This window comes from Myotis nattereri (genome assembly GCF_964212035.1).
Source record: "Myotis nattereri genome assembly, chromosome: 15".
Taxonomy (NCBI): Eukaryota; Metazoa; Chordata; class Mammalia; order Chiroptera; family Vespertilionidae; genus Myotis; species Myotis nattereri.
In genome coordinates, this window is record NC_138090.1 from 6,327,683 (window position 1) to 6,340,495 (window position 12,813).

Below are 12,813 nucleotides of genomic sequence, written 5' to 3' on the forward strand. Positions count from 1 at the left end.
TGCCTGCAGGAACGGGGGCCCTGGCCGAGCCCATCCCTGGCTCGGCTCTCTCGCTGTCGCCCAGCTTTCTGGGAAATCCCAGGGCAGCCGGCCTGCAGGAGCCACCTCCCACCCAAGTCCACCGGGTGTCCTTCCCCTCGTGCTGCTCCTGCACAGCCGCCGGGGCTGGGCAGAGGACAGGCCCCTGGAGCCAGACTCAATGTCCCGTCACAGGCTACCAGGCCGGTGAAGCCGTTTTGCCCAACATGGAAGACACAGTTATTTCCCAGCATCGTCACCTGGGTGCGGCCAGCTGTGCCCCTACCTCTGCCCTGGGACCCCAGACTCAAAAGCAATCGACAAAAAGGGGGATGCTGGCCGAGCCCCACCATCGTCCCAGAGGTGGAAGTCACCAGCTCTCCAGGCCCAGGGCTCCCCTCCCGGCCGCCCCCCCCTTACAGCACAGCGGTCAGAGCCCTCCCGCCCCCGCCCTGCCCGGCGGCAGCATCAGGAGGAGCTGGTCGCCTGGGCCTTCATTCATGGCCTTCGTCCCAGGCTGCCTTTCCCTCCCAGACGTGCTGCTCCATGGCTTGCGTGCTCTGACCCTCCGGGCCTGACCAGGGTGTCCTTGGCTGTGCAGGGCAAGTCCTGGAGGGGAGGGTGTCCGGGGCGAAATCCCCTCGCTGTCCTCCGCGTCGCCGGGCCAGGCCACGTTGTCACCGACGGCCCCGCCATGGGGCGTAACAGCTGGAGATGACCTGAGTGTTGGCTCCGTCGCCGGGGGAGGGGAGATGTTGTGAGGGACGTGCTGTGGGTGGTCCTGTGCTTAGTCCTGTGCAGAGAACTTCGAGGTCCCTGAGGCTGTCTGGCCTGACAGAGGGGCAGGTGGGCCTGCGGAGCCTGTGGCCTGCGGTCTGAGGATGGGTGGGCTCTGCCCCCGCCCTGAGCAGAGAGCACCGCTCTGGGTGCCGCTGTGGGATGGTGGTCAGGCTCCCCGACCCCCAGTGCGGCCGGGGGCCTTCCCTCTGGGGGATCCTGGGGCTCCAGGCAGGCCCCACCCCAGCAGATGAAGGCCCTTGTCAGCAGAAGCAGGAAGCACCCCCCTTCCCCCCCACCCCCAAGTCCTAGATCCATGGCGCTCTTGGTCAGAGGGTCCCTCTGGAAGGAAAGGTTTCACCCCCCACCCCATGCACCGAGACCACCTGGGCGAGGACACCCCTTGCTCAGCAGCCAGCAGCTCCACACACCTCTGCTCCTGTAGCCCCTTCTCCCACCCCACCCCCAATCCCCGCTGCCTCCCCCCCCTCCCCACCCCCCCCCCCCGCCAGGCCCTTCCCTCCTGGGCTTTCTGCCCCAGCCCCCACTGCCCCCCAGGCCTCCCCCACTGCTGCTGCGGCCTCTCTGCTCTCCTCCTGCCCCTGCCCCCTCCCCCCCCCACCCCGCCCCGTCCCAGGCAGGGGTGGGCTTGGGCGCCCCCTCCCTCCTTCCCAAACCTCTACCTTAGGTGCCAGCCACCTTAGGTGCCAGCCGTCCCACCTCCCCATCCCGCCACCTCCGCCCACCCCACATTAACTGTAATTTTGTAACTAGAGTGACTTGTGGGTTTAATAAATCTCTAGTGGTTGTCATAATTTATTGGCTGCCGTCACGTGTGTATTAGTCACCTCCGTTAATAAAAGTGCCAGCTCTTTCTAGCGTGAGTGTGGTGTGCTGTGTCCGTGCCCAAGCCTCCGCCAGGCGCACCCACACGACACGCGTCCCGTGCCCAGCCCCAGGTTGGTCCTGGGGCCCCGCCTGGGGGCATCTGGTGCAGGGGGCACGCCTGCTGGGGTCCGAAGGATTCCTGTGACTGGCCGCCCTGCCCACCGCTCAGGGTTGTCTGAGGGCCGAGGCTGGTCTTTCCAGTGCAGAGCCCGCCTTCCCGTCCCTGCTTGCGTGGTGCCCGCCCCGTGCCGCTCTGGGGGGTGGGGCCCAGCTCTCCTGCCCTCAGCGCCCTGAAGCCCAGCAGGCACAGGGCTGGGGGCAGACAGGCAGGCGGCTGCAAGTGGGGGTGGTGGCTGTCGTCTGGCTGTGACCTCTGGCTTCTCTCTCTTTTCTCAAATGGTACCGCCTCCCCTTGGCCCTGTATTCCGGCATCTGTTTCCTCCCGGAAGCCAGTGAGGACAAGCTGTGCTCTTGGCTCCTGGGTGATGGGCTCCACTCTGCGTGGGGAGGGATGGCATCCCTCTCAGTGCCGTCCCGGCTGCCCCCTCCCCCCCCCCAATCTCCAGGATCAGCTCTTCTTTCCGGACACTCCCGAGCCCTCCCTCCCGGAGAATCCGGTCTGACTGTGCGCCGCATCCTCTGCCTCCCTCCCGAGCCCTCCCTTCCGGAGAATCCGGTCTGACTGTGCGCCGTGTCCTCTGCCTCCCGGCTCCTCCGGGCCCAATGCCACTCGCTGCAGGCCCTGCAGACGTTTGACATGTGTGCACGCTGCCTCTCCCCACCTAGACTGTGAGCTCTGGGAGAGCAGGAGCCTGTGTGGCCGTGCCTACAGCCCCCAGCCGCCTGCAGAGGGCCTCGCACACATCCCGCATCCCGCCTGTATTGGGGGTTGGGGGCCGGCAGGGGGGGGGGGGGGGGGCGCGGCTGTGCCGGTCGGATCCTTAGCTGAGAGCTTGGCCTGGGCTTTTCCTCCAGACCTAAGCTCAGGGGCCTCCCGGGGAAGAGACCTTCAGCCCAGCCAAATGGATGCACTCCCCACTCTCAGCTCCTCACCCCAGTGGTCCCTCTGGTCCTGGGAGCGCCCCAGGCATATGTCCCCACCGTGACCCCCCGTGTCTGTAGACAAAGCGATGCTGGGACGTGTGTGGTGCCGCTGGGCGCTGGGTTAAGTGGCTGTGGACAGGTGGCTCTGGGGGGGGGGGCGGTGGGGGGGCTCTTCCTGTAGCGTCCGTGGGTGTCGGAGCATCTCTGCTCTGGGCTCCGCCCCAGGCCCTGCCCTTGGCCTGCGGGGAGACCTCCACCTGCCCCGTGACGGACAGGCTCTGAGGTGGCCCGGGGCCAATGAGTCTTGCTCATTCCCTGAACAGGGTTGTGGGGGGACCAAGAATGAAGGTGGCTGGCTGAGGCTAGGAGGGTGGTCAGATCACATGGGTTTGCCCGATCTGCTTAGCAGAGTAAAGGGACAGTGGCCTTGACGGCAGGTCCCCGAGGGAGGGGTGACCTTGCCCAGTGGCTCCCGAGAAGCAACAGAGGACACAGGCTGCCCGCCCCCTCCAGCATCGGCCACAGAACAAGGTCACGGGTGTGGTAGGCGGTCCTGGGCCGTCATGACCCTCATTGTTTCCTCTCTGAAGGCCACTGACCACTCCCAGTGACCGGAGAGGCCTGCTACATGGCCCAGCTCTGGAGCCGGCCACCTGTGTCACTCCCGTGCCCTCTAAGGGTTGGTGAGATGAACTGGCACGAGGCGGGGGAAGGGCTGGGTGCAGAGCCGGCCGGCAGGTGGGGCGTAGTGACCGTGGAGGACGTGTCCCCACCTTCCCCTCCTCCTCCTGCTCAGATAGGGGAAGTTGACATGGCAACAGAATAGGCAGCTTCCTCAGCTCCTACTGTTGCCTCCTCCTCCCCGCCCCCACCCCCCACCACCGCCCCCCCATCTCGGAGAATAAAGCCCAGTGGCACCCACACTGCTCTCTGCTCTCGCCCTGATTTGGCTCCGTCTTCTGACTTCAGAGGGAGACCAGGGAGGCCCATCGCAGGAAGTCACCTTCCCCTGCAGAAAGGGGTTCGTTCGCAGAGAGACTCGCCCCCCACACTGCCAAGAGACCCCTCCCGCCACCCCACCCTCACCCGAGTGTGCCCCTGGCATCCCACCACAGAATAAGTTAGCCTCTGCCTCGGCCTCACCCCATCCCCGGGAAAAGAGGCTGTCCCCCGAGGGTGCTGCTTTAGTTAGAGGCCCAACACGTGCATTCATTTGCTAAACGAACTTGTGTACAAGGAGGTGTGGCCGGTCCCGGGCTCCCCTGCAGACAGCCAGGGCAGACGCATCTCCCCCAGGGGCTGCCCCCAGGTATGACTTCCCCCAGGTCACAGGAGGGACCTGCACAGAGTCCCTCACCCCTCGCAGAGGACACCCCACCCACAGACTGGGCTCAAGAGGGCAGGTCTGGACAGGAAGGGCCGAAGCCCAACTCTGGGCTCCCATCCAATAGCCACCACCCCCAGCACACGCACATGTGCACACGCGCACACATGCGCACACGCATGCACACACACATGCACATCCAGGGAGACCCTCCTGTGGCTGGGGACCTCGCAGGGGGAGAGCCCAGGTCACCGGGTCCCCAGCCTCACCCGGGAGCCACGGTCGGGTCACTGTCTGCCACTGGCCCGAGACGAGGGGCGTCGATGGGTCTGGGCGCTGGACACCGGCAGCCCGGTGCTGATGTGTGCCCCTGAGTGTGCAGGTCACTGTTCTGTCTGTCCGCCTCCCGAGAAGCCACGGGCCCGGGAGCGCCTCCTGAGCTGCCGAGTAGCCCAGCTCCTCTCTCTCAAACCTAATTCTTCTCCTCTCTCCCTGTCTCCCTGTCTCCTCGCTGTCTGTCCCGCTCCCCCTCCCGCCTGCGGCCGCAGAACCGCATGCACGAGTCTCTCATGCTCTTCGACTCCATCTGTAACAACAAGTTCTTCATCGATACCTCCATCATCCTCTTCCTCAACAAGAAAGATCTCTTTGGCGAGAAGATCAAGAAGTCCCCTTTGACCATCTGCTTTCCTGAGTACACAGGTGGGTGTCTCGGGTCCCTGTGCAGGAGGAAGCCCCACCCCTCCCAGGGACCGGGGTCCCCTGCACAGGCGTGAACCTGTGGCTCCGGGAACAGGCTGCCGGGCCAGGACAGGCTGGTGTGCAGGACACCACGGCTGGAGTCCAACAGGGCGCAGAGGAAAACGCCAGGGGGTGGCCAGGGGGTGGGGGGAAGTGGACCTTCTGATCCATATGCTTTGTGACCAGGTGACTCGGGAGTGACATGCAAGGGTCAGGAGGCGGGCAGGACAGCAGGCTTCCCCTTCCACCCTGGTCGCCTCCAGAGGAGGTCTCCTGCCTCCCCCGGTCTCCCCAGGGGCCTCCCCTTAACCTCCCCCGGGCGGCTGCTGGCCTCACAGCACCTGGGCCTGAATTGGAAAGTGTAGCCGCGTGGCCTGTGAGTGCCACACCTGCTTTCTCTACCATCAGAGGCCTGCCTGTGTCCCACCAGATCCTTCACCCCTCCACCATCAGGCCTGCTTTCCCCTCTTCCTCCACCTCCCATCTTTTCCCAAACCAAACCCCTCCTCCTCCTCCTCTCTGTAGCCTCCTCCTTCCCTGCTGGCCTCTCTTCCACCTCCTCTGGGCTTTTTCCTCCCATCTGGCTCCCAGGGGCATGTGTCAGACCCCACAGGGAGCTCTTGCAGACGGTGGGTGAGGCATCGGGCTGCCGGCAGAGGGAGGCGGCTGCTGGAGGCTGGCGGCCCCGGGCCACAGCCAGGGGCTAGTGCAGAGCCCAGCCTTTGACCCTCTGGACGGGGAAGCTTCTAGGGGCCCCTTTTGCACCCTGCAGTAGAGGAGGCTGTGTCGCAGGTTGGCTCAGCCAGGAACCCCCTCACAGGCAGCCCCGAGAGAGCGGGGGGCATGCATGGGCTCGGCTCCCAGGGCTACACTGGCCCCTCCACCCTTCTCCACCGCTGGGACGTGTGGCGCTCACCCTCGGTGTGGAGAAAGGCCCATCGGTTGTTCTGAGCACAGCCCGTCTGTCACCGGTGTTCCTCTGCTTGTCAATCAGCAAGGCTCCCGCCCACCCCAGGGTGCTAGGAGCAGGGGTGATGGCCGGGTGGCAGCAGGCTGGGGTCGGACAGCGATCAGGAGCATGTCTCCAGCAGGCAGGGGCACAAAAGCAGCCGCTGGAGCCAGACCGCTGCCACTTGGGGCAAGCGAGTCCCCTGGCCCCGTTTCTCATCCGGGCACCACAGAAACAGTAGTGCCTACGGCGTGGGGTGGCCACAGGGGTGAGTGGAGAGCACGGAGCCGGGTGCCTGGTCTGCATCCCACTGGCCGTCTGTTACTTAGAGGATGGGAACCAAGGACGGGGGAGCTGCCGCGGAGGAGGTGGAAGGGGCCCTCTGCAGGGCGGCCGGGGCAGGCCCAGAGGTCCCCGGGCCGAGGAGGGCGCTGCCTGCAGGCGGCCACTGCTGACCTCCCTCCCAGCCTCAGCCAGGGCCCTGCAGGACCAGTTCAGGTCTGGAGAAAGCGGTGGTGACCGATGAGTCTCAGGAGCCAGAGGACCTGGCAGACCCTCAGGCAGGCAGCAGCCCAAGGCTCTTCCTTGTCCCCAGCGACCCAGCCCATGGAGCCTAGGACGTGGCCCGCGTGGCAGCCAGTCTCACTGCTGTGCAGTAGGAGGCACTGGCTGCCCCCAGGGAAGTCGGTCTGAATCTGGAAGCATCTGAGTTCTGCAGAGCACCCAGAGGGGTCCAACCCCACGTCACTGTTGTTGGGTGCAAACATCACCCACAACGGAGGGCAAATCGTCACCAATGAAGTAGCCCCATGGGATGCCAAGGCCCACTGGGGGCACAGAGCAGGCTGAAGGGGCAGAGGACAGGCAGGGGGCAGGTAGTAGTTGGATGGCCAAGGTGGGCTCTGTGCCTGGCTGTTAAGGGTGAGGACGCAGCAGATGCTGAGAAGACATGAGCTGGCATCTCCGGAGTCACTCCCAGGCACTTGCACCTCCATCAGTGCCCTGTCTTGGCGCTCTCTGGACAGGAAGCTCCTTGATGGGGTCCACTCTGGCACTCTGTCTCGTCTTCGAGTTGCCACTCACTTGATGGCTTCACTACAGACTCACCACTTATGGGTTGAGAGAGAGTTTCTGCCCCATGGGCTGTGCAGAGCTGGTCTTCATCCTGACCCCCACTCCAGGGATGATCCCCCCTCCCCCCCAAACCCTCACATTTGGTTATCTGGCTGCAAAAGCCTTTGAGTAGCCCAAGCCCCAGCCTCCCCATGCAGCTCACACCCACCCCGGGAGGGTGGCGCTGGGGAGTGGGGCAGGGGAGGTATGGTCCACACCCTCAGCACCAGATGGTACTGGTTCCAAGCTCCCAGATCCTAGTGACAGAGGCTTCTTCCTTTGATGGGCTCTTAGGAAATTCTGTGTTGGTCTATATTTTATGGTGATTGAAAGTTGTCCACAGGGCAGAACCATGTGGGTTTGGGGGTGCAGCTGATTAAAAAGAACTCTTTGCATCCTCCACAGATATCCCCACCAGCCCCCAGCCAGGATCAAGGGGACAGCAAGGAACAGGGGTGGGGCCGTGGGGCCCAGTTGGTATTATACATGCTGCTAGCACCTTAAACCTCCCACCCAGGGGATACCAGCGCCCTTACGTCTGGCCACTCACCCAAGAACTAGGACTGCGTAGGGGCGCCCCAGCCCTGCCAAGTGCAGGGAGATGTGCAGGTCCAGCTCGACCCCCAGGACCCCCTGCGACGCCAGGAGTCCTGGATGCCACCTGCCAGGCCTCCCTCAGAGGCCACTGCCTTGGTTTATCACAGCAGCAGGACTGGCTTATTTTCATTTCTTTTTAAAAATATATTTTTATTGATTTCGGAGAGGAAGGGAGAGGGAGATAGAAACATCAATGATGAGAGAGAATCATTGATCGGCTGCCTCCTGCACACCCCCTACTGGGGACTGAGCCCACAACCCAGGCATGCACCCTGACCAGGAATCAAACCGTGACCTCCTGGTTCATAGGTCAACGTTCAACCACTGAGCCATGTTGGCCAGGCAAGCAGGACTGGTTTAGACCAGGGGTGAGTGCTGTGAAGGGCAGACCGGGGCGGGCCTCAGGGTGCTCATCCAGAAAGCAAAAGGGACCTTCTGTGGCCATTGTCCGCCCAGGGCTCCTGGGTCCATCCCGTGTGGAAGCAGTGAGACACCTTGAAAAGCCAGAAGCCGGGCGAATGCAGAGCCACATGTGGGTTTGGCTGTAAAATGCAGGGACACCTTTGGAGAGGGAGTGTCTGTCTGTAGCCTCCTCTCTTCTTGGCCATCTCACCTGCTTCCTGGGAAATGCCCCGCCCACCTCTGGCCTGGGGGTTCGCACCCGGTCCCCGCCAGCTCTCACCGGAGCCTCCCCCTGTTCTGTCTTGTTACAGGCCCCAATACCTACGAAGACGCAGCCGCCTACATCCAAGCACAATTTGAAAGCAAAAACCGCTCCCCCAACAAAGAAATTTATTGTCACATGACTTGTGCCACAGACACGAATAACATCCAGGTGGTATTCGACGCCGTCACCGACATCATCATTGCCAACAACCTCCGGGGCTGCGGCTTGTACTGACCTCTTGTCCTGTATAGCAACCTACTTGGTAATGATCCCAGCACTCAGAAAAGCTTGCACACACACACACACACACACACACCCCACTGGCAAATGCAAGTTGGTAAATAAACTTTAAAAAAAGGCGTAACAAAAACTTATATATATATATACAGATATATATTAAAAAATTCTTTTTAGTTTGTTCTAGAAAGAGTTTCAGACAGAACTGACCACCACCCCATAGATCAAGGTTTTCCTGAGTCAGCCCATGAGCATGCAGGTGTGTGCCTGTGCGCACGCTCACACACACACACACACACACACACACACACACACACGAGCCGAGATGGAGTCCTGACTTAGGAGACCAGCCCGTGGGTTCACCCTCTGAGACCCATTGTCTGCGAGCAGGGGGCGGCCAAATGGCCTGGCATCGGTCCAGACCCCGTCTCTGCTTCTACCCCCTGAGCTCTCAGTTCTGCCCGGCTCTCTGCAAATCCCAAAATCCTTTACAAAATGGCCAATGCCCAACCACCTCCCTGCCCTGCACCCCCGACAACGACGGGAAAATTAAGGACGCCTCTCTGTGGGCGGTGGTGGTGGTGGTTCAAGGACTTGGAGGAAGCATTGCTCTGGGCAGTCCCCCGCCTCCTGGTTTCTCTCTTCATGCTGACCAGGCAGAGTCGGGAAAGAGGCTTGGTCGGCTTTGTCAGAGCAGCTGAGGGGAGGGACATGCAGGGCGCTAGGGAGAAGGGGGGGAGGGGGAGAAGGGGGCAGGAGGGCCCGCAGGGAGGGGCTGGATTGCAGGCCGGACCACGGGGGAGGCCTCAGGGGCCTGGGCTGGGCCTCCCTGGGGTTTCTTCTCATCTTCCTCTCATGCTGCCCCATCTTGCCCGCCTCCGACACACGAGCATTGTGCCAGGGTCTGTTGGTTGGTTGGTTTGTTGGTTTTTAAAAGCAAAGAACCTGGTCGGACTGGACCCCCTTATCTCTCTCTCTACAGACTGCTTCCCGGACTCTCTGCTGTTGACCTTGATCTCCTGGTAGCATGACCTTTTGGCCTTTGTAAGACACACAGCCTTTCTGTATCCAGCCCCCGTCTAACCTATGACCCCAGAGTGACTGGCGGCTGTGTATTTCTGTAGAATGCTGTAGAACCCGGTTTTAGTTGAGTCTCTACACTTAGAATTTGAAAGGAAAAAAAAAAAGAACATTTCTCATGTGCTTTGTAGCTTAAAAGGAAAATGGAAAACTCACCATTACATCCATATTTCTCTCTCTCTCTCTCTCTCTCTCTCTCTCTCTCTCTCTCTCTCTCTCTCTCTCTCGGAATAAAGAAGCATACATCTGCACCTCCCCCACCATCTCACCTGGTGGCAGGTGTGGGGGCACATCCCTGCAGAGGTGCCAGGCCTACCTGTCCGCACCAGGTTTCCAGAATGTGCTCAGACCGGGCTGCGCTCTGCACCCACCACCCCCCACACCCCCCACACATACACACACACCCCCAGCCACTCCAGCTACACGCGCACCCCAGGTTTGTACAGAAAAAGCACAGCGCTCACTGGCCCGCAGCTGCCCAGAAGAACCCGGATCATATGTATAAAGAGCCCCATCGAAAACAGTTTCCCGCCAACCCCCTTTCTACAGACGCCCTTGATCACTCACTGTTTTCAGTTGTTTAGTTTTTCTCTTTGTCCTGATGAGCCCCGTGTGCCACATACCCGGTCAGCTCTCCTTGTCTTTGGGAGTCGGGGTTGCGGGTTTTTTCCTTTGACGTTTTCGCTTCTCGGTCTCAGATGGATGCTCCCCGTGTGTGTGTGTGTCCTCCACCTTCTCCTCTGTCTCGGTGACCTGTGTCCACTCTTTCTCACGTGGGGAGGGATGTTTGTGCCGCAGATAAACAGAACAACAAAAAGAACCCCCCACATTTCTTTTAAATGCCACAAGATGGAAAAGAAAAACACGCAAAAATTTAACAAGCAAAGATGGAATGCAGTGTTTACACGAAAGCCAGTTCCCATGACCAGTCATTTCTACTCTGACTCGTATTCAAACCCCAAACCTCTTCACGGTTTCACTTTTAAGACATTTGCTGAAGACCAGTCACAGCCATTTCAGGTAAAAAAGGAGGTAAAACGACTAAACACAAAAAAATTAAAAATACAGGAAAAAAAAAACTTGGAAAAAAAAAAAAGCCCACGGTCTTTCTAAGCCTTTCTATTCCCAATCGGTGAGGTTTCTGTGATATCTTACACACTGCCAGTCTACTTCTCTGACTAATGGAAATTCATGTGTAGCTCAATAAAGAGAATGTTTGTCTGTACTCGGCTCCCACGCGCGGGCTTTGTTGTCACAGGACAGGGAAGGAGGGCTTGAGGGGGCCGCGGACCCTGGGGGGCTGGCGGGCAAGGCTGGAGGGGGCAGAGAGAGAACCCCCGCGACCTTCTCCGTGTGCCCTCGGTGCCGCCATCGAGGGGAACCAGCTGGGCGCAAGGAGGGCAGAGTGGGCCATCCTGCCCACAGATGCCCGCTTCCTCCCGCTTCCTCCAGGCTCCCGGCCCCTCCTCGCGTGCAGCTGGCTTTGTTTGCTCCTGAGGGTAACGTGCAATCGAGGATTGGAAGGGGAAACAGCTGGGAGGGTGGGTAATCCCAAATCTGCTAACACAGGCCCCCGTTTCTCCTATTCCCAGTGCTTGCACCGCAGTGGGAGAATGGATGGTCCCAAGAATGAGCCAAATTGCCTGGACCCTCTGCCCCCAACTAGACATCTTTATTTTTTTACATTTTGTTATTGATTTCAGAGGGAGAGGGAGAGAAACATCAATGATGAGAAGCATGGATCGGCTGCCTCCTGCACGCCCCCTACTGGGGATCCAGCCCGAAACCCTGGCAAGTGCCCTGACTAGGAATTGAACCGTGACCCTCCTGGTTCCTAGGTCGATGCTCAACCACTGAGCCATGCCGGCCGGGCTGCCTGACCATCTTTAAAAGCCTATGTTACCGCACCCGGGTGCTGGGGAGACCCCTGCAGGCCACACAAGGGGCGACTGAGATCAGCACGCCTGGCACCGGGGCCCAGGGCTGTCTCCCCCGGGGCGGCAGCCTCACCTCCGCTCTCCCAGGCCGCCAGGTGTTTGCTGTGGTAACTAGCAAATCGGTTGAGACGAGACCTGGAGGGAAGGAGCACGGCCCATCCAAGTCCTTGCGTCACATCCACGGATCGCTTATTAGCCAGGCAGGCAAGTGCTGCACCGTGCGGTCCAGGGAGAGAGGAGGGCCCCGGAGGTCAGGCCAGTGGGACCCTCTCCACACCCCAACAGATGGGAACGGCCAGGCCGGGGCAGTTCCAGGGCTTGTGAAGCTAGTGGAGGCGGGGAGGGGACGATACTGCTGCAGACGCGGATAACAAGCCAGTTCCCTCCAGTTACAGAGAACCAGCTGGCCCTCGTCAGCCAGGACCAGCCTGTGCTTTCCCCACCAGCCCCCCTCACCCCAACTTCCCTGCACGGGGAGGCCCACCAGCCCCCCTCACCCCAACTTCCCTGCACGGGGAGGCCCACCAGCCCCCCTCACCCCAACTTCCCTGCACGGGGAGGCCCACCAGCCCCCCTCACCCCAACTTCCCTGCACGGGGAGGCCCACCAGCCCCCCTCACCCCAACTTCCCTGCACGGGGAGGCCCACCAGCTCTGTTGGTGGGAAGGTCGCACTCCCGGCCACAGCTTGGCCGTGACCGTCAGCATATGGCGTCACTGAAGTTTGCCAAAAGTGAGTCATGTCTGGCAGGGTTCCCTCCCAACAGAGCTTTCTTTGCCTGATCTTCCTTAAAATGACTCAGGAACATCGTTTGAGGAGAGGATGTGGGGGGACCGATGCAGTTAGAGCGAGGAGCGTGGGGTCGAGCCCAAGGGGCTCTAACACCCACTCCGGTCAGGAACCACTTCTGGGCGATGAGATGAGGCTTCCAGACAGAGGGCGTCTGGGCGGGCGGGCAGGTTATTCTGGAACAAGCTCGGCGCAAAGCCGTGGCTCCTTTTACCTGCTGGGCCGTTTCCGCAGGGCTCCCAGCTCCCCTCCCGTAATGGGGAGAATCACCCGGGAGAGGACCACATCTGCTGGCACACTGGGTGCCCAGCTCAAGCGGGAAATGAGGTCCAGGTCCAGTGGCCGCCTGGGCACCTAGGACTCTAGCAACACAGAACGTCCACACAAAAGCCTCAAAACTTGGAAGGGTGGGGGGAGGGAACCAAGACCTCAACAAAATATGACCCTAAAGAAGATAGACGGCGTAATGTAGACTTCCAAAGCCCACAGGCTCCCTGGCCTGGAGGCAGCCAGGGCAGGGAGAGGCCATGGGATAGGGTCCTGCGGGGACCCTGGTCTAGCTCCTGCCACTGCCCTTGGCGTCTATCCCTGATGCCTCCAGAAGTGACAAAAGCCGAGTGGGTCATACCCAGAATCCTTAGCTATCCAGATG

At 60.9% G+C, this 12,813-nt stretch overlaps 1 protein-coding gene across 1 annotated transcript in view; it reads left to right on the forward strand.

The window, feature by feature from the left end:
• Nucleotides 1-10,660, forward strand: part of GNAO1 (G protein subunit alpha o1) — a 116,067-nt gene extending 105,407 nt beyond the window's left edge. Inside the window, exons 7-9 of the mRNA XM_081106656.1 lie at nucleotides 4,600-4,753; nucleotides 8,165-8,380; nucleotides 9,338-10,660. Of these exons, the coding sequence (XP_080962782.1) occupies nucleotides 4,600-4,753; nucleotides 8,165-8,352 (342 nt within the window). The 3' untranslated portion in view covers nucleotides 8,353-8,380; nucleotides 9,338-10,660. The remainder of the gene's footprint in view (nucleotides 1-4,599; nucleotides 4,754-8,164; nucleotides 8,381-9,337) is intronic.
• Nucleotides 10,661-12,813: the final 2,153 nt, after the last annotated feature.